The sequence below is a fragment of the Mytilus californianus genome, unplaced genomic scaffold, assembly GCF_021869535.1.
Source record: "Mytilus californianus isolate M0D057914Y unplaced genomic scaffold, xbMytCali1.0.p SCAF_16, whole genome shotgun sequence".
Lineage (NCBI taxonomy): Eukaryota > Metazoa > Mollusca > Bivalvia > Mytilida > Mytilidae > Mytilus > Mytilus californianus.
This window is the reverse complement of record NW_026262648.1, coordinates 2,670,823-2,692,632: the sequence shown is the minus strand read 5'-3', so window position 1 is coordinate 2,692,632 and position 21,810 is coordinate 2,670,823. Positions and strand designations below refer to the sequence as shown.

Here is a 21,810-nt window from a genome sequence, read left to right as displayed (position 1 = left end):
ATTATTGTTTTTTTTTGCCTCGGTATTTAATAGCTTGAAAGTATTGGTGTATTCTACATTTTGTATATATTAAGTCATACGTATTTTCTTAATTGTCAAACTATTATTGACTGAATTTTTGATTTTACTACTTTGATTATAATATTCAATATGTCACAATATAATGGTAAACAGTTGAACAAGTTTTGCCATTCCATTTTCATGTCCATTTTATAATATGATGTTATTCTAACAAATATATAGGTCTGCAGTATGAAGTCACTGTTTCAATATTAGAAACCTCTTTCATTTGATTTCAGTTACTGTAAGTAGTTTTAATTGTAAATTTCTAATAGACACTTTTATTACAGTGTATGGAAAAATGCAACACCATCCCTTAAAAATGCATTGTAAGTCTCATTCAAAATGCTACACTGTTACCCATTGTATTATCTTAGCATGCCTGCATTGAAGTGTCAGAGGAGAACGTCTTGATTGTATTTTCACAAAAAGCTTATATACATTACTATATTCGATACTGCATCTTTATTAAAGGAAATAAGGTTTGAATGTAAAATTCAACCGAAATCATGTTGATACATTTCATCAAAACTTGTTCAAATTGGTCATCATGACAAACCTATGATATTTCCACAAAAGTGGATGTCCCTATTGGTTCGGTGGTGATTTCGAATAGGTTGACAATCAAGTTACAATTGTGACAGAACAAGGTTTTATTATTCTTTAACAAAAAACTTCAATTTTTATTTTGATTTTGAATTTAAGAAGTAATAATTTTTATGGCATTGTAGATGCTGCATTGTCTTGCCACGACTCTATATATGTGTTCATAGATACATGTAGAAATGAAATACGTTAACAGCATTATCATTAATTTTACAGGGGGAAAATGTTGCCATTAGACTGGACCATTGTTTTACTAAGTGTTACTATCTATAACTATGGTGAGCATTTGATTCGAATATATATATGTTAAGTAAAATAAATGACACATGACCATTGACAAGATAATGTAGTGCTATTTCATATTAGATATAGTTTACTAGCTTATAACCTAAGAATGGTCCCAATCTCGCATCCAATTATGTTAATTTATAGTTTGACCTCTTTATTGGTCTGTCATTCATTACATTTTGCATAATTACTCAACACTCCTGTAGATAATTTAGAAATTATACATTATAATTATTTTTTAGGCACGCTTGGATTTGAATTTCAGCTCGGAACGTGGAAACAAGCAATGGAAACATGTAAAATGCAACTATCAGTCATAGAAAGTAATGTTACAATCTTAAAGCAGCACTATATATCAAGTAACAGCATGGAATTTTGGCTTCCGGAGGCAACTTTTAAGACTTCTTGGATAGAAAATCTAGGTACCATAATTTTAGCAGATATATATGCAAATTTATATGTATAATTTATGTATATATATATATATATATATATGTAACATTCTAAAATGGCATGTGCAGTCTATATCATAATATAGATATAATAATACCTTACTAGTGTATTTAGTTATCATTCAGTATTGTGTGTTACCTATAGTTGATTAAGTGCATTTTTTCATCTTTATTGCTCAACTATAATTGTAATTTTGTTTTTGTTCAACCAGTGAAATAAAAGAGGGATAGTACGCCGTATAGTACTATCAACACGATGTCAGATTTTCCTCATGTTAATATAATATCCACTTTATGTATTATTTGATTATATTGGTGTCGGCTATCTATCAAATCATATCTGTTGATTTTGCATACAGTTTTTTTTAACTCGTAGTGATAATGTGTGCAGTTCCTTTACTTTTTGTGTTATTTGCAGTGCATGTACTGATTTTGTGTCTTGGATTGATATCCCATATCATCGTTAAAACGACCTCTTGTCCATTTTGATGAACTTGTATTGTTCCGTTGCTGCAATATTGGCGTTAATCTTAAATCTTATTTATTCATATAAAAATGTTTTCAATTTCACCAAAAATATTCAATTCGTTATAAATTAAGATGAGGCGGCTGTTTATATTTACTCATGTTGAGAGATAATGTGGACATTCTTTTACATTTCGGTAATAGCTGAACATTTTTGTTTAAAATACATGTACGCAACCAAATTTTGTAATTCAATTGTCCTATTTTCAGTAACGCGTTAATAAATTCCTTTGAAACCCAATATTTGATTAGCACATGCAGCTGTATTTTGGCTTTTCCAATTACCTAGTCCTATTGTAAGATTGCAAGAATTTATGTTGTGCTGAATTGTTTACCAGATATTCTACTGGGTTCGTATTCTTATATAAAGATAAGGTCAAAATATTTTATGTATCGCATATACTTTAGTCCTATTACAATATGATGTGTTTTACAATAATACAACTTTGTTGAAGAAATTTAATGTTGATGTCATGTATCTACATTTTTATTCCAAAGATTTATTTGTATGAGCTGTAGAAGCAGGACGAAAAGCGATGCTCGCCGAGCTTTTCTCCTATTTCGTAGCGAGTACAAATAAATTTTATATTTCCGATAATGTACATAAATTATATTGTTTTTGTCCTGCAATTTAATCTGACACTTGTAGCTTTAGTTGTTTAAATCCAAATAGTTGTCTCTGATTTTTCACAGATATTGACATAGTTTAAACGCGGACCGCGAAGAGGACCTCAGAATGAGCTGTTACGCAATAAGAAATATTCACATTACCGCTTGCTCAACATGGAAGCAGAATAACAGGATACTTTATTTGTACAATATAAAAATAAGAAGATGTGGTATAATTGACAATGAGACAACTCTTCACCAGAGACCAACTAACATAGAAGTTAACAACTATAGGTCACTGTACGGCATTCAACAATGAGCAAAACCCATACCGCATAGTCAGCTATAAAAGACCCCGAAATGACAAATGTATAACTAACGGCCTAATTTATGACAAAAAATTTAAAAAAAAACCAATGAACGAAAAACAAGTTAAGCAAAATATTATTTGTGTACCTGTTATTTGTACAATAGTGGCCGATTACAGGATAAAATTTATGTATTTATCAAATAGTTCTTTTCTATATATCTGTATACTATTATTTTAGCATTTATTTAATTCTTAATCTTTACCTAAAGGTTGCCATGAGATGACTCCATATTCACAAAAACCAGTTTATTATAAAGAAACATTAGGAGACTGTCATCATCTTTGTCAAAGTAAAGAAATATCGTTTTTTTCATACAAGGTAAAAGCATTATACTTTTTCATTCTGTATTTCTATGAATAAGAACAAATGTATATTTAGTACGGAGATGAATGAAACATCCTTACAAAACTGTAACTTAATATTTCGATGTTTTCCGTAGACAATTAATATTCCGGTGTAGAAAAATAGATTGTTGATTGAAATTGATACAGTATAATTATTCGACATTTGTTATCAGTTTGAGGAAAGGAAAAACAATCTCTTCTATGATAGATGATCTGTTAATTTTGAGTGTGTGTGAGTGGATATAGGTCTATAGATATAAATATGCTGATAATTATACATAAACAGGATAACAGGAATATAAAAAATATCCGATTCCTACAAAAAAATATAAGAAAATAGATGTACAAATTAACGCAACAACGAACAACATATGGTTAAGATAGCTTGTCTTGGTACAGTCACACAATGTGTTGGGGTTAAACCAGATAAAGTCTTAAGATATCAAGTTTTTTAAATGTTATTGTTTCTTTGTAATACGGTTGCTGTCGTAAGTTTTAAAAGAAAATCCCAGGTTATACGGTTATTATCTGGTTTATTGTTCGAAATACGAAGGGTTTGGCCTCTTTTAAAACTTTTTTGATTGGAGCGTCACTGATGAACAAACAGTTATTTAAACTAACAAAACATCATATGGGTAAACAACAACAAAACCCTCTGCCAAGTTCATACTCGGATGTTGAACTGTCAAACTCATTTGCTGATTTTTTCGTCAATAAAGTTGTAACAATAAGAGATGGACTAAGAGACCAAAACGAGGTGAATTGTGACAATATCGCATTTCTACATGCTGATCTTGAATTCACTGGCACACCTTTGTTGTCATTCAAACACACAACCAATAATGAGATACGAACTACCATTCAAAAGGCACCGAGCAAGTCCTGCGAGCTTGATCCCGTTCCGTCGAACCTATTGAAACAGTGTTCCGATGCTGTAGTGCTACTAATTTCAGATATCGTCAATGCATCCTTTGATGAGAAAATCGTGCCGTTAAACTTCAAACAGGCTCTTGTGAGACCTCCTTTTAAAAAATACGGACTTAATTCAGAATTTTTTAAAAACTACAGACCAGTGTCTAATTTACTTTTTATTTCAAAACTTCTCGAAAAGGTAGTTGATAAGAGACTAGATGTTCATTTGGACTCTTAGACTAACTCATTGTGTGATCCACTTCAGTCCGCATACAGACCACGTCATTCAACTGAAACTGCATTAGCTAGAGTACATCACGATAATGCGGCTTAAGATAAACAGTCGTCAGCGGTATTGGTGCTCTTGGACCCTTCCGCTGCATTCGATGTCATAGATCACAGATTTCTTCTGGAACGTCTGTCATTTGCGTATGGCATAACTGGTTGCGCTCTTGAGTGGATTAAATCGTATTTAACGGATAGACATCAGCGTGTAGCGATTGGAACAACTACATCTAAGAAATGTCATCTTACATTCGGTGTTCCACAAGGTTCCATGCTCGGCCCGAAATTATACTGTCGAAGCTATTTCTCGAAGCCAATTGGTGAAATATGCCATCGTCATGGTATGACATATCACTGCTATGCGGACGATACACAAGTATCCTCAAGCCGCTAGACAATTGGGAGAATTACTTTTCAAAACTCGAACTGTGTCGTTCCGATATTAGTTCACGGATGTCAAAAAATATGTTAAAACTTAATCAAAATAAAACCGAACTTATTTATCATAATTTTTATTCACACCGAAACATCTGAAGCAAGTGTACCAAATTTCAACTCAAAGTCGGCAATACTGTGATAAGTAGCATATCATGCGTGAAAAACCTAGGAGTATATTTTGATAAACATCTTACGATGGAACGATAAGTATCTGCCATAGTAAAATCTTGTCATTTTCGCATCTGTTTCAGTAATATTGGACGCACTCGCAGCTTTACAACAACAGCCGCATGCAAGACACTAGTAAACTGTCTAGTGAACTGTCTAGTAACATCCAGACTTTAGATAAGACATATTTTAGTCTTAGATGCATGGTTTTTATTATTTGTTGTTATTGGCTTTGAACTAGCTGTCAGTAACTGCGAGTACTCTCAGATCTGTATTAAGTGTTTTTTTGTTGTGGGGATGTATAAGTACCCTGCCACGTCCACTCTGTGTTTTTGTTAGATGTATTTCTGCTTTGTATAGATCTGACGAGTTAAGCCCTTTTCAACTGATTTTTATAGTTTGTTCTTATGTTGTACTGTTACACCACTGTCCCAGGTTAGGGTGAGGGTTGGCGCGCCTTCAAACTAGTTTAACCCCTCCCACATTATGTATGTGCCTGTCCCAAGTCAGAAGCCTGTAATTCAGTGGTTGTCGTTTGTTGATGCATATCATATTTGTGCTTCGTTCATTATTTTGTACATAAATCTCGTTAGTTTTCTCGTTTGAATTGTTTTATATTTTTCATTTCGGGGCCTTTTATAGCTGACTATGCGGTATGGGTTTTATTCATTGTTGAAGGCCGTACGGTGACCTATAGTTGTTAATTTCTGTGTCATTTGGTCTCTTGTGGAGAGTTGTCTCATTGGCAATCATACCACATCTTTTTATTTTATATTGATAACGGGAATATTCTGCTGTACGGTATCAACAAGACTACAATGAACAGACTACAAAAAGTACAAAGTACAGCAGCCCGTCTTATCACCAGGACAAGGAAACATGAACATATTACGCCGATACTTGCCTATTTGCATTGGTTACCCGTCCAATACAGACCACAATACAAAATACTTATTTATGTGTACTGTGCTTTGAATGGCATCGGCCCTGCTTACAATCGGGAACTAGTCAACATATACGTGCCACATCGATCTCTCCGTTCAAGCTCTACACAGCTACTTACCGTTCCAAAAGTGCGGACGGAGACGTACGGTGAAAGACAATTTGATTGGGCATTTTTTTGAACGGGTTTTTACTTGTTTTGTATCTACTTTTAATGCAATATTTTGTATTCCTGTTTAGGGTTTCTGCCTGTTTGGCATGATTTTTAGACAAGATTGTTAAATTTTTATTATTTAATTTTAATATGTATTTCCGTATTGACCTTATTTCTATGGTAAGCATTTTTGTTGTATTTTTATTTCAGTATTTGTATCTGATATATTGTATGTTTTGTGTTTTTCTCTTTGATTTGTTTTAATTACCCTGCTGCATGTACAGCGCCTTAGAGTAATTTTTATTTTTTATATAGGGCGCTTTACCAATTTTGATCATTTTTTATTATTTTTTATGAGTCTTTTGTAGACAAAACGCTCGTCTGGCATACACACAATTATAAGCCTGGTATCTTTGATGAGTCATTACAAGACTGTAAAACTATTCAACATTACCATCTAAGTTGGTTTAATTAAAATGATATACAAACCTGTATTTTTTTTTATATATTTAATTGATGAAAGGTATAATTTAGTTCAGATTTAAAAATAACCTTAAGTTATAGTGTTGGAAAACATGAAAACACCGGGTATTTTTTAAACAAAGTAAGTTGAGTTATGAAAAAAAAACCAAGACGTTGTTCATGAAATCAACATATTAACATTGACTTCTTGCAAGAAAATTAGTTACCACCGAATTAGGTTTTCATGTATGTTGACACTTTAGTAAAATGAACAGGTAAGTTTTAAGTAAGAGCATTTCAACAAATTATTTAACAAACATTATTTTTTAAATATTTCCTTTGTGTTTAGAAAACAGAATGTAAATGTCTACCAGGATTTACAAACCCGCCATACAGAAAAGGTCCAGATATATGCGGCAGTGTTGTATTTCAAACTTTAAGTAAGTCGTAAATGTGTACCTTTTGAAAAGTACAGCTTGGTTGTTCACAAAAGGAAAATGAATAACATAGAGCTACTCTATAATAATTGATTCTTCGTGTCGCATTACTCTGCTCGATGGGAAATAAACTGCCAATTTGCCCTCAGATAAGTTAGACATGATGTACGAACATCCTATCAAGGAGTTAAGTTGAAAAAAGAGGGGACTAAATCAAGTACAAGTGTAACAGACGGATAGTTTATTTATGCATATAATGATTTATATACTAGTACTTTAAAAAAATATATCAAAATAAGGAGATGCGGTATGATTGCCAATGAGACAACTATCCACCGAAGTTCAAATGAAGTCGATGTAAATAATTATAGGCTATCGTACGGCCTTCAAAAATGAGAAAAACCCATACCGTATAGTCGACATGAAAAATATGAAACAATTCAATTGAGAAAACTAACGGCCTAGTTAATTACAAAAAAATTTACGAAAAACAAATATGACTTTTAAGTCTGGTATACTTACCAATGTCTCCGGCCTCTTGTCAACGCACCCCGTTTTCCTTGTAGCGTAAGTTTCACTGTGAAAAACTTTTCTTGTAGCGTAAGTTTCACTGTGAAACATTTTTTTCTTGTAGCGTAAGTTTCACTGAGAAACACTTTTCTAAGACTTGTAGCGCAAGTTTCACTGTGAAACACTTTCCTTGTAGCGTAAGTTTCACTGTGAAACACTTTTCTTGTAGGGTAAGTTTAACCCCACTTTCCTTTATGAAGGAAAAAACCCAATGGATTGTATGGTCTGTTTTCGATCTCAACATTTTGAACTTTTAGATGTTATAAATAAAACAAGATGTAGGGTTTACGCCTATAAGATAGCAACCCAAAATAACACATAACGTAATAAAGACATCTAGATGTAAACACAGCATATTCAACAATATATAAGTGTCCAAACGAAACATCAAGATATAAGTATATGAAAGATTCATAAACACCAAACTGTTCACTTAAAAAAAACCAAATTTTTTTAACCCGAGAAATTTCATTTGCATAATAAAATTATAAAAAAAATCTATATGAAAATAAGAAGATTTCATAGTTTGTTTGCACAGAATATATCGTACAAATGTATGCAGATATTGCAATCCCCCCTTTTAAGTGTTGTGTCGTCGGGTAATACAAGTTTTGCTATAAAAATTTGACAAACAACAGTAAAGGAATGAATCTGCAATAAAAACGGGACCAATGAGTACGAATCCGAATATCAATTTCTTGGTGGTATATAGATTCAGTTTAATCCAGATAAGGCTTTACAAGACTTCTCCAGCTCGACAACACTTCCCAAGAGTGTTTTTTTGCACGCAATAAACAGTTACTATACCACAATGTCATGTATGCTCAGTATAAATATACTTTATTAGGAGCACCATTTTGAGATATGGCGTAAAGAAGGAAGTCCAGAAAAATATCGACAAAGATTAATGTAAGCGTTTGCCCACCGTTTGCCTACCCACTTCCACATCCAGGTCGTTACAAGTCATACTAACAGAACGTTAACCATCCTCAAACCACCAATAAACATAATACAATAAAACATACGAAGTCAACACTCGACTAAATCGCTCATCATAAAAAATATTGTAAAAAAATTATCTTGTATACAAAAAAGAAATAGTCAAACCGGATACGGCAACACATCTAAGGATATCAGTAAGACCAAACTTTTAATTTCGAACCGTGAAAGTGAACAGAAAAAATTGGAGAGATGCCTCATGTGTTGCGCAACGTTAAGAGGTCCAGATGGAAGTTCCGATTAAAAACAGACTCAAACAAAGGAAAGTTGCACTATTATTGTACCTATTTATGACGGAAAGTGAGTCTAGTAGGAAAGTGGCGAAATAACGTGGCGATGCACAGTGAAAGTGTACTGAAAAATAGGAGAAATGCCTTATGTGTTGTAATACCGAGTTTAACCATAGAAATTTAAACCATTGGTAAAGTAACTTATCTACTTTGCATGCTTTTCACTGTTTTACATTCTACGCATGGTTTTCAATTTTACTCTACCAGCGCGTCCCAAGATAGAGAAAGATGAAGACATTTTTTTATCATGCAGAATACTATTGTTACTCCGATATCTTTTTAGATTGGCACAAATAATTTTTTTTTGTTCATTTGACATGTAGCATATATAACCTTGAAAAATGAGGGTAGACGAAACATTGCAGCAAATGAACGATAACTTGGCGCAAACGTAGAACGCCCGTCTTATAAATCTTTATTTTAAGTATCCCAAACTTCGAACCTAAATGGAAGAATAACCCCAGTTGAAAACTTAACTTTGGTACTGCTGTAAAGTACAAGTTTTCGCAATGAGATTTTAGATTTATATAATTTTGCCTAAATACTTATAAGTCCAAATGTATAGACGCAACATGTGTAAAACATGAAAATTAAAGAAAACTGTATTTCCAACGGTATTACTATTAAATGGTAAGAACGCAATATAAATTTTTAATGTACTACATGTATGACATTTAAACGATATTTTTTTTTATAACGCTGTTCTTTGTATACACTCTGTATGAATGTGTTTTGTGCAGTGTTGTTTAAATAGTATTGTAACAGTAGGATAGTTGTACATTATATAATACTTTTTCAATGTAATAATGATTTGTTTTAAATAATAAAGATTAATGTTATCGATTTTGTTTTAGCATTGGTAAACATATTTGATGAAAATAAAGGGAACTGCGTGAAAACAATGTGTTCTAATAATGGATCACACTATAAAAGAGGTCCGCTTATTTCAGTTTCTTGCGATGGAAACTACGATATTAACAATGTGTGTGGTAAGTAGAACTTGAAATATATGCATCATATTATTTAACGTCGCCTGTGTGAACTACAATTCGTATTCTCTCAAACGAGTCACGTCTTAAAATCTGATCGTCCATCGTCATAGCCATGCTGGAGGACTTTTGTGTTAGAACACACAAAAAAGGAAGCCTGGATAATGTGAATATGCACATCCATAACATAACAATACAGATATGTAAACATCATATGATGGATTTATTATGGACTGTTGGCAATGGTGAAATTGAATTCATTACGTTTGTCTCGGAGCATATTTTGAAGTCGTCCATCTATATACAATAAGATGTGGAATTATTGCAAATGAGACAACAATCCAAGATAGTCCAAATAATGTTGATTTAAGAAATTAACAATTTTCAACAATAAGCAAACACCAAAACATATAGTCAGCCATAAAAGCCCGACATTTTAAAATGTGAAAATATTGAAACAAACAAAAAACACAAAAAACAACGGTCTGATTCAAGAAAAAAAACCAACAATAAACAAACGAAAAACAGAAAAAAACTGACATCAACCAACGACAACCACGAAATTACATGTCAGCCCCTGACTTGGGACAGGCACATACAGATTGTGACGGGGGTAAAATATGTTTGTGAGCGCTTCACCCTTTCCCAACCTGTGACAATGGTAAAACTGTAAAATTAGTTGGACATGTTTTTATTCGGCACGAAGTACAAAAAAAACGCAACCAACTTAAAGACAGAAGACACAACGTACGGATCTAATAGTAATCACAGTTAATAAAAGCTAATGCAAAGCCAATGCCAACTGATATATAAATCATACTCTTTAAGTATCAATTAGTACACATCCAACGACTTCAGTGTACAAACGTCATAAACAGTGTGAGAACAGAATGCCAAAATATAAGTTCATAATATTTACAGTATGTATTACCATAAGTTTTCATAAATGTAAAGCAATACATGATATTTAGTTATGTTTGAAATTATCAAAAACAACACCAATGTCAGTACCGATAAAACAAATTCAAAGATCTAACTACGGTGTTAAAATGATACCCTGTATTAATTAGTTCATTCAGAGGATCGATAAGTTGACATGTACCATTTTTGAATTACGTGCTTTATAAACATCACTACCGTAAAATTAAGGATTTGATATCCCGTACTAAATCTGTAGGTACAGCCAAACTTCAAAAACAAATCGTTGTACCTATGAAGGTTTTTAGTAAAAGTTTGAAGTGATTTATGTTAAAACAAAAAATCGTCTCTTTGGTCGCAACCCCTGATTTTTTTGTATATTTTTAATTATTAAGAAACTAAGGTTCCAACTGCCTCAGACAAAGTTGACATTTGATGGATTTGGTTATTATATTAAGGGTCCCTTTGGTCATATAGCTGTTTATAAATGTAGAAATTATTAAGCAACTTGGGTTCCAACTCCCACAGGTAAAGTGGACCTTAGATGGATTTGGCTATTATATTTAGGTCCCTTTTGGTCATATAGCTGTTTATAAATGTAGAAATTATTAAGCAACTAGGGTTCCAACTCCCACAGGTAAAGTGGACCTTAGATGGATTTGGCTATTATATTTAGGTCCCTTTTGGTCATATAGCTGTTTATAAATGTAGAAATTATTAAGAAACTAGGGTTCCAACTCCCACAGGTAAAGTGGACCTTAGATGGATTCGGCTATTATTTTTAGGTCCCTTTTGGTCATATAGCTCTGTTCTTGTTCTGGTACTTATTTATCCCTGACTTTCAAATATTTGGCTTTAAACGTTCCAGATGAAGGTAAATAAAAAAAAAGAACGCTTCGGACGCAGTCAATTTACGAAGTGTTATTTTAATTTTTTAGTAAATGCAAATTATTTTGGAAACAAAATATCACAAAAGAATGCCTCAAAGAATTGTATTGGGAATATGAGTTATTTACCTGGCGTCAGTGACAGTGCATGCAGTGCAATAGGTCGAGCAACTGACAGAGGGTGGAAAACAGCACCAATGTGGTCATCAATTTTTAGGAGAGAATATTCCAAACAATTCTATAAAAAAGGTACTTTTATACCAATTTTGAAAGTAAGTAATGAATAAGCTACAGAATTTCGATACATTTAGTGATCCGGAAATGACATACAGGGTTAGAACCAAAAATTCCGGAAAATGATCAGAACAAAAGTTACAGCAAGGAAAAATACGTTTTTAAGATGTGACAGGGTGAGATAAGATCTTTTGAAAAGTTATACAAGAAAAGTTATTAAACATAACATAAACATTCGAATTTTTGTATGTCCCACCTACGATAGTAGTAGGGGCATTATGTTTTCGGGTCTGCGCGTCCGTTCGTTTGTCCGGCCGTTCGTCCGTCCGTCCGTCTGTCCCGCTTCAGGTTAAAGTTTTTGGTCAAGGTAGTTTTTGATGAAGTTGAACTTCCAATCAACTTGAAACCTAGTACACATGTTTCCGATGATATGATCTTTCTAATTTTAATGCCAAATTAGAGTTTGGCCCCAATTTCACGGTCTGAACATAGAAAATGATAGTGCGAGTGGGGCATCCGTGTACTATGGACACATTCTTGTTTTTATTTGTATTAAAAGAGGATGACGACTTTGAAAATGTTTAAAACTGGAATTTAGGGGATGAAAAAGACAAATTGTGTCTAATGATTTGGCAGGGTTCAATATCGACAAAAGGCTATGCGGATTATGCGCCAATAAGACAGCAACAAACAACTGAAACAAATTAAAGCTTTTTTTATAATCTCAACTCTCTTTTTGATCTTAATTTGTGGAATAAAAAAGTGCACATAAAAGAAAATTAAACAAAAAAAGCGCCAATAATAGATAGCATATCATATGTACAAGTAAAACAATAACGAAAATACCAAATAATTACAGATATTAAAAGTAAGCTCAAAATACTAAACCTGCTGATATATTAATATGAAATCATGCCGTCCTTCGCTGTAGTATCGGTGTTTGTACTTCGGAGAAGATTTCATACAGTAACGTTGGACATTAGCAGAAAAGGAAGACACTATATAGGGCAATTCTTAAAACTTAATTATGGTTAAGAATGTATAATGATAATGTTTATGTGAGACCGAAAGTTGTGGGCAACTTGTTAAGATCTTGACAGACTGAATAGGATGTGAAATGCAACTGAACGTTATAATAAGACATTACGTAAAAGAAAAAAATCAAGTTGCATTTTTTTCCCAACATTTTTTTATAAATATAAAGTGGTGTAAAACATGTTTCCGTTTGAAATTATGGTATTTATTTTTGGGAAAGTATTGAAATGTGATATTTTCCCAAACACATACCAAAATCAAACTGAAAAATCTCGAAAGCATGGCATGTAGGTATATTTTTTTTCATTGCATCGTCTTTTATGCACGCAAATTTATATTAGATAAGATTTACAATGTTACGACGTCAAAATTACATCATAATATGTTCACATATTACAAGGTAAAGTAAGTTATTGATTATTGCAATGGTAAGCTGTTTGATGTGTCTTTTTAAAAAAATTTCTGAATCACTTTTACCTAAGTCATGTTTTGGAAAATTAAAGATTATGTATTGTAACTTTTTAAAATATCCATAAATTTTGGGCCAAACATGAGCCTTATTGTCCCTACTCCGTTTTTATAAGATTAAGCTTATTAGATTTAACTATGTAATGTCGAAAAACCAACTTCATTATGAATAGATTTGACCTTTCCTTATCAGATCACCAGCTACGTACAAGTCCTGTTTCCTGTAAATATAGAAAGTTTAACCATGACTCGCGTGAAAGTGGAGAAATTTACAGAGATTGTAATGAAATTTTGACATTTGCATGTGAACATTCAGGTATGTAATAAATATATTAAATTTTTGTTTAATGTAACGTGATGTATATAATTATATAGTATGTATTCTTCACATTCAAATCTTCTTTGTGATTCCCTGTAAAAATAGAATACAAGATCTGAATGGGATGGATAAAAATAAACAAACAGGTTTCGCTGCATCCTGTGCGCATTTCTAGATAAACGATTGTGCATAGTTTGGAGCTCGATTTTAATGCAGTGAGAGATAAGTCGTTTGAATGTATCTTTACTTTTTAACACGTTATTAAATACGTATATAGCTTTTTGTTATATTTCGCATGAACAATAGCCTCATCCCAAAAGATATTTTATTTACATCAGCAATTGTGTAACTAGCATCTTTTGCTATAACTCATGTTTTGGTTAAGGCTGTTGTTTATCATATTTGTTGGATGAGGATAATATGAGGCAGGTGTTACATGTGCATGAAGACAAAGTCCGTATGAATAATTATTTAAATACTGAGTTTTGCAAAATTAAACTACAGTAAAATGTACTAAGGACATCGATTATTGTAACATTTTACAAATAATGACATTAAAAATACAAAACAAATCACTTTCAACACAATCCGTATTATTTAGAAACCCTGCATCATTGTCTTCATGACTTATGGTTGTACAATAAATAACTCTTACCCAAATTGCCGAGAGAAAAATGACTTCCCAGCGTCTGTTGAAGTAACTGAAATACACAGAAGTATCCGATGCTGGTTCTGTTTTTAAACGCTTGAAGGTTTTTTCATTTATATAATTTATATCTTAAACGACGAAGATACAAAATCTTCGTATATCCGATTCCTTATCAGATATCAAATTATGCGTGATTGATCAGGTGAGTTTCTCCAGAGAACTCATTTTGTTTGCTAGAAAATCATGTGTTGAATAAGCAGTAGACTCATTGTAAAATGATACGGAATTTATTTTCATTGTTTAACTGCCAATATTCTTTTTGAAATCAGATACAACGCTGGAGAACGTGATTTTTCTTAGTGTTCTGCTACTCTTATTAACTCGTGGAGTCGTGTAAATGTACCTATATGTTTTAAAAATTATGTCCTGTGACAGAATTAGGAAGATCGTTTCGCTTTATGGATTTTGTTTAAAGTCATATGAAACTTCAAATTAAAAAAAAAAAGTTATATACTTGAATGGGTAAGTTCTACTCTAAATCAAGTGTACGATCTTGTAAAAGAAAATCCTTTATAGTATCAAAATCTTTATAAACGTACTGCCATGGAATTATTGTTTTCCCGTACACTAATTCTTTGACATTTTCCCGTACGCAAGTGCGAGGGAACAACCGTGATGAAAGAATGAAAACAAACGTGCAATGGAATGTAAATGGTAATAATTAGATTTTGATGTATCATGTCTTCTGATTGGCTGAAAGTTTTTGGTCTATCATCTCATAGACATAATTTTGTCATGTTACCGTGACGTCATAAAAGTGTTTTCATGACTTACTCCTTAAAAATGAAATTTAGAACTAAATTATAAGGAATGACTGAGTGTAATATTTTTTCTGTTTATTCAAAATAACCCCAAAAAATAAGGTGCACACTTTTAAGTAACTCGCGTAGCGGGTTATTCAGTGTGCACCACATTTTTGATGTTATTTCTTCATAGACAGAAAAATATTACAGTCATTCCTTAAATAACTGACTCTAAAAAAACAACATTAATACAAAAAATAATTTAACAACATTTAAGGAAAAGTTTGATTAACAAATGGGAACGCATGGACAATATAAAAAAAATCATATGGCTCTTTCAATTCACTTATTTGTCACATGCTCCACATGCTCTGTGTCAATTGATTGTTTAACAATATGACGATCCGGTAAACTTCGGCAACAAACTCAAAAGTTTATTAGCTTGCGATCAACATTCAATGAATGAAATATTATTTGTCGATAATACGTTATAGATTCATAATAAATATATAAAAGAAAAAACGTGCACACATGACTTAGTTATACATAACATTAAAATTACAAGAAACTCGTTTCATATGACTTTAAGGGTCGTTTTTTATGTGTAACGTCACAGTACCCAAATTGCAACGAGTACCCAAATTGCACCTATTCAGCAAAAATAGCAGCGGAAATCTTACAAGTTTTCTTTGAGACTAAGCAATTCGTATTTTTATGATTTGACATTATTCACGTTTTTCAACATAGGTAAATATATTTAAATATACACAAAACGTTCACAGTACATATTAACAGATGAAGTATTCACTGGCAAAAGTAAAATCTGCGGAAACGTCGCCATGCGACGTCCACAAAAAGTCATCTTTTAAAAATGAGCAAATAAAATATGTTACAAGCATCAATTTCTCAAAAAATGAATACTAAGCATGGACCAATGTCAAATTGTTCTAAATATTTGAAGAAATAGAACAAAACATCTGTTTTATTCGATTTATAAGGATGTGAATTTAAGCATGGATGCAATTTGGGTACTCCTCATTACAGAATCATGGATCGTTTGGAGGTCGGTTCAAACCCATTTTTCTTTGATTCAATATGGATTCAAAATTAAATTGGTGTGACTATATAGAAAAAAAGGACACATCTGCAAAATAAACACAGAATGGAAACTTTTGTCTGGATAATAAATAAACGTAGGTGAAAAAACTGCCAAAATAGGTGCAATTTGGGTACCGTCACGTTACGTATATAGCAGTATTGACATATATATGTTTTCCGACGATTTTACCCTTCTTGTTTTTCAAACTCCTGAAGTTACGTTTCTGTTATTTATTTTTTAATTCAAAATATCCTCAATTTGAGCATTTTGTGGTTCAGTCTTGAACTAAATACATAGTTTCCATACTATAAATCTCTGTCTTTTGTAATTTACAAAATTTTCATTTTTTTTCTACAACCTTCTAATATTAGCTGCAATATTCATAATGATGTACATGACCTGAAGGCATGACTGCCACAGTTAAAAAGCCGCAGCATTTCTTTTTCTCTATAGGCAAATGTAAAATATTTAAAGTTAAATGATACATTTTGATTGTAAATTTCAGTTTTTGAATTATGTGATTATACAAAAACTATGCTTGATATTACCTCAGAAAAGTATAATGTTAGTTGTTATGGGGATTTCTCTTTCGGGATAAAGGCTTCTTAATATGTAACTTGTACCATATGTTTATTGTAAGCGTATAATTACATTCATTCCGGTGTGTAGAAATTTCTATTCAAGAATAGCATACTGGATACGTTTATATAATACCATGCTTTCATCATTTATAAATAAAACCTTGTTTTGACTACAATTACGTTTCTTCTTTAAATTAAAGAGAGCATAAAGCTACTTAAGTTAAGATTTGTTCCGAACGGACGGATTTTTCTACATGTCCTACGATAAATTAGTACTACGATTGGATATCTTAACTTAAGTGGTTTTATGCATATCAGACCTGGATTAAAAGGATACGTCACTTTTGTATATATTTTCCTTTACAAATGAATTCTCTAAAACCCTTATGATAATATGATATGCATTATGTTAATTAAAGGCAGGTCCCCTATGACGAAAGACGTATTGACGAATTCTAAAAGTAAAGTCTCTGAAGCTACAGGTAGGTACCTATAGTTAATTTGATTTAAACAATGAAATAACATGTGCGTGATTTACAAAAAAACAATCAATAATTTCTTTCTTCGAAATTTGACCAGTGAAATCATTTCATTCATTTCGGTGTATAGAAACTTCTTAGTGTAAATCAGTAATTTTTTCGGCGGGATTTGACAACTGAATCATTTCATTCATTCCCGTGTGTATAAATGCCTTAGTTTAACCCTTTCTCATACTTGTGTGTTTCTTTTATTGCTTTTTATATTAACAAGAAATTGAAAACAACTAATTGTTACACCACTGTCCTAGGTAAGGGGAGGGTTAAGCGCTCACAGACATGTTTAATTCCGCCACATTCTTTATGTGCCTATCCCAAGTCAGGAGTCTGTAGTACAGTTGTTGTCGCTTGTTCATGTCTGTCATATTTGTTTTTCGTAAATTGTTTTGTTATAAATTAGGCTGTTGGTTTTCTCGTTAGAATTGTTTCAGATTTTTTCATGTCGGGGGCTTTTATCGACAACTTTAAGGGATGTGATTTTCTCAATGTTGAATGCCGTACGTTGGCCTATATTTATTTACTACCACTTCATTTTTACTCTAGTGAATAATTGTCTCATTGGCAATTATGCCACATCTTATTTTTATATTAATATCTGTTTTTCGAAATATGTATGATAATGTTGAGTTTATTGTTCCAGGTCAGTTTATAAATTTCTTAAGTAAGCAGTTATTACTATAAAATAAATCATTTGACCTCTTTTTACACACACTTAGATAAAAACGCAACATATACGGTTAAGTTGCAATAAAACTAGACATATATGTATTTGATCCAGCCCGTTGGTCAACATTATACACTTGTTTGATGTATTTAAATCAGTATTCGAAGTAGCTATTCAAATTATAAGTCTGCAGCAAATGCAATATTAGACCAAATGAATATATTCAAAGAAAAAAGAAGACCATTCAGATGTTATATCTCCAACATATATGAATATACTAAGGTCATACTGAAAGTTATTCTGTATGAAATTGTACAGCTCTACTTTAAGATAATATTTTTGAAGAATAAATGTAAAGAAAAAAATTATTTTCTAAATTTCTTTCAATCATTATTGTCAACTCTAAAACAATAGGACTTTTGTCAACATCTTTAAAATATTTGAAATAGAATTTAGCATCGTAGAAAACCAATATCAAATCAGAATGTACTTAATTTAACATTTTAGATAGGCTTCTATTCTATTATCACACTAAGATTCGATGGTAGGTACTTAGGAAAATTTTAAAACACATTGGTTCAGTGTGTTTTAAAATTTGTCAATAATAGGGAATAGCAAAATGTACTAGTGATATTCCTTTTTATTTTTGATTCTGTAGTGGTATTGTCAACGTATATTTGTTCCACCAAACAGAAGTTCCAATGGAAACTTGGTTATAACAATGCATTAATATCTGATGTAACAAATATATAACCTTTATTCCGTTAGAAACACATACAGTAATATTTGTTCCAGTGGATATAATATTTCATTATATTTCCCATTTAGAACTTATATTATGATGAACTTATATTTCATGACAGCATAATAGTACAATGTGTGTTTAATGTTTAAGGGATATAGTAAACAGTTGTACGTATTGTATGAGATAACATGCTTACATCCAGTCACTTTTAATTTATTATATAGCTGTTAGAACTAATATGTTGTTTCATTAAACCTTTTTAAAAGATGACATGCTATATGTTTTGCGATTTTTGCAGGCTTAGCTGTGGGGATTGCATTAGGAATTTTCATTATCACCATTTTTGTAGCTGTTTTCGTCATTTTGAAAAGAAAATGGTAAAATAGTTTTAGCAAATATTTAAAATTGAATTTCCGTAATTATATATAGCTGTCAATCAATTGTCTTTACTACAAATGTCTCCTTTTTACCGGATATTGCATGTAAAAATTACAAATAACAGATTATCATGTACCTAATACCGATGCAGGACGCGACGTCCATACTGCCACGTCGTCCATAGACCTTGGCCATAGGACAACATCGTCCATACTTTGTGAAGGCTCGTCGTCCATGTTTTTTTCGGAAATGAATTTCATTGATAACGTATTGTGATGTATAAAGGTAGATGGTTATTATAACTTGTAAATGTATTATGCTGTATTTACATTATTTGTCATGTTTTTATATGTTATACACTTGGAATACGCAATATATAATTATCATATATAAATGTGCTTTATCGAATAAAATATTTATATCTTATATATTTATATTTATATTTATATAACAAGTGTTGATGATCAAGCAAAGATAACTCTTACGAGAATAGAATATGGTACCCGGCACTGCACAGATGTAATATGCTGTTTAGTTTCTACTCTCTGTTAAAAAGTTGTCAATCAATTTTCAAAGTCATAGATAAATTATCAATAGCATTAACTTGAAACCAGTCTTCTATTAGGCGACTTATCTTGTTGAACAGCAGATGTACAGAAGTAAAAATAGATATATAGTTGACATCTATACTGACTTTTTCAAACCGGCAAACTTGTACATAATAAATACTACAAAATCATATTTATGTTATAACTATGAACTTGATGTATTATTATATTTTATGTTATAACCCCGGTAGAATAAATACTTAAAGTATGGACGATACGTCTTTACAAGGTATGGACGATACGTCCTAAGGACGATATGGCGGTATGGCCGACACATCCTATGGATGACGTCGAAGTATGGCCGTTGCGTTTCGAAAGCCCTAATACATAGTCCATATATATAAATTAAAATGAATATAGTTTTGTTATCGGATTTGAAGAATACGATATCGCGTTCGATATTACAAAAAAATATCAAAGTATACTAAATGATATCGCTTTCAGTGCTTTCATGTGTTCACTATATGATTTGAAAATCTTAATATTCTTGAAAGTAAAGTACAAATTACGTCTTTGAAATAATTTAAAAAGTATGATATTTTGTTATAATTTATATTATATAAGCAATAGAGTTTTCGTTTGCCATGCAAAAAGAATAAATAAGAACTATTAACATGACATATTTTTCTTTTCAGGAAGTGTAATCCAGTAATAATCAGCTCACATACAGCAGATTGTAATACAAGCAATATTCAATTTACTTCTGAACCGGAAATATCACACGTCCGTGGTATAATTACCAGTGATGAATATGCTGTGGTCAACAAAAGTGCAAAAGTACATATAGATACAAGTAACAGGAATATAGATGGGTTGTATACAACACCATACACAGAGTATGACAGACTTGCACATGGAAGAAATACATATAGCAAGCAATTACAAAATACATATGATACTGTCAATGGTGAACATGTGATATCAATGTATCATACAGCTTCTAGTAAACTCAGAATATCAGATAATCTTGAACATTATGATCATATACCTACGGACTGTTAACATATACGTACGGAATGTTAAAAGTGAACTGAATCTCAATGATATTTCATGAACACTGAACATTATATTTTCTTACCAAAAAATTTTAAAACAAATAAGAATTATTATTCTGTCTTTATTATTGTAAATGTATTTCAAACATATGCATGCCTCGATAAATGTTGTAATTCACTTTTTCATTTAATTTGTTATAATGGGTTTAAATCATAAAAAAATAGTTCATACATGACGCAGTTCAAAAGAAGGGATCTTGTGAGTAAATTCATTACACAAGATATCTATCTACACGCTCTTGACAAAACGCAAAGCAAACGAACAGTGGTTTATTAATCACCTCAAGGTCACATTGATGTTAAAGCAGGAAAAAAATAATTCATGAATAAAATACTTTTATACTTACATTGATTATAACATACTCACTCATTCTCATCCAATGGTAAATCAGTATTTTCCCTTTTATTTTTCATAGTACATGGCTTTCCATGCACTATAAAATGCTATACATGAATGACTTTTCATTGTAGATTAATTATGAAAGTGAACTCTTAAAATCTGCAATAACGAAGTATATATACAATCCCCCGTTGCAATTTCCATAGGAAAAGAGAAAACAAGAAAAATCATGAGTACTGTTGTTTGTCTAATTATTATAAATGAAAACAGGAGACTCAGAATAGAACTATAAAAGCATTTTAAGTTGAGATTTCAACATTGTAAACGCTATACAATGGTACATATATAGAACAAACAAAAAAGAATTGAAAAGAGGGCAAAGGTGTGGTAAAAAATATTTAATCTAATTTTTATACGAGACCTTAAAATCAATGTTTTATTTAAAAGAAACAATGACTGTTGATAAAAAAATCAAAGGAGGTTTTGAATAAAACAATACATTCATCAATGAAAAAAAGTAAGAATCAGATGATGAAACGATTGTAATTTTAAAAATTATTGATGAAGTTTTGTCGTTATCAAAACTTATG

At 31.6% G+C, this 21,810-nt stretch overlaps 1 protein-coding gene across 2 annotated transcripts; it reads left to right on the top strand.

Annotated features, from left to right (window-relative positions):
• The first annotated feature begins 2,804 nt into the window (after nucleotides 1-2,804).
• On the top strand, nucleotides 2,805-20,998 carry LOC127726077 (uncharacterized). Of its 2 annotated transcripts, XM_052233413.1 has the most exons (8): nucleotides 2,805-3,229; nucleotides 6,966-7,056; nucleotides 9,767-9,901; nucleotides 11,758-11,955; nucleotides 13,637-13,759; nucleotides 17,314-17,376; nucleotides 19,138-19,216; nucleotides 20,461-20,998. In XM_052233413.1, the coding sequence occupies exons 1-8, from the start codon at nucleotides 3,131-3,133 to the stop codon at nucleotides 20,825-20,827; spliced, it is 1,155 nt and encodes a 384-aa protein (XP_052089373.1). In that variant the 5' UTR covers nucleotides 2,805-3,130; the 3' UTR covers nucleotides 20,828-20,998. The 2 variants fall into 2 exon arrangements, with proteins under 2 accessions (XP_052089373.1, XP_052089374.1); XM_052233414.1 differs by lacking the exon at nucleotides 19,138-19,216.
• The last annotated feature ends 812 nt before the right edge of the window (nucleotides 20,999-21,810 follow it).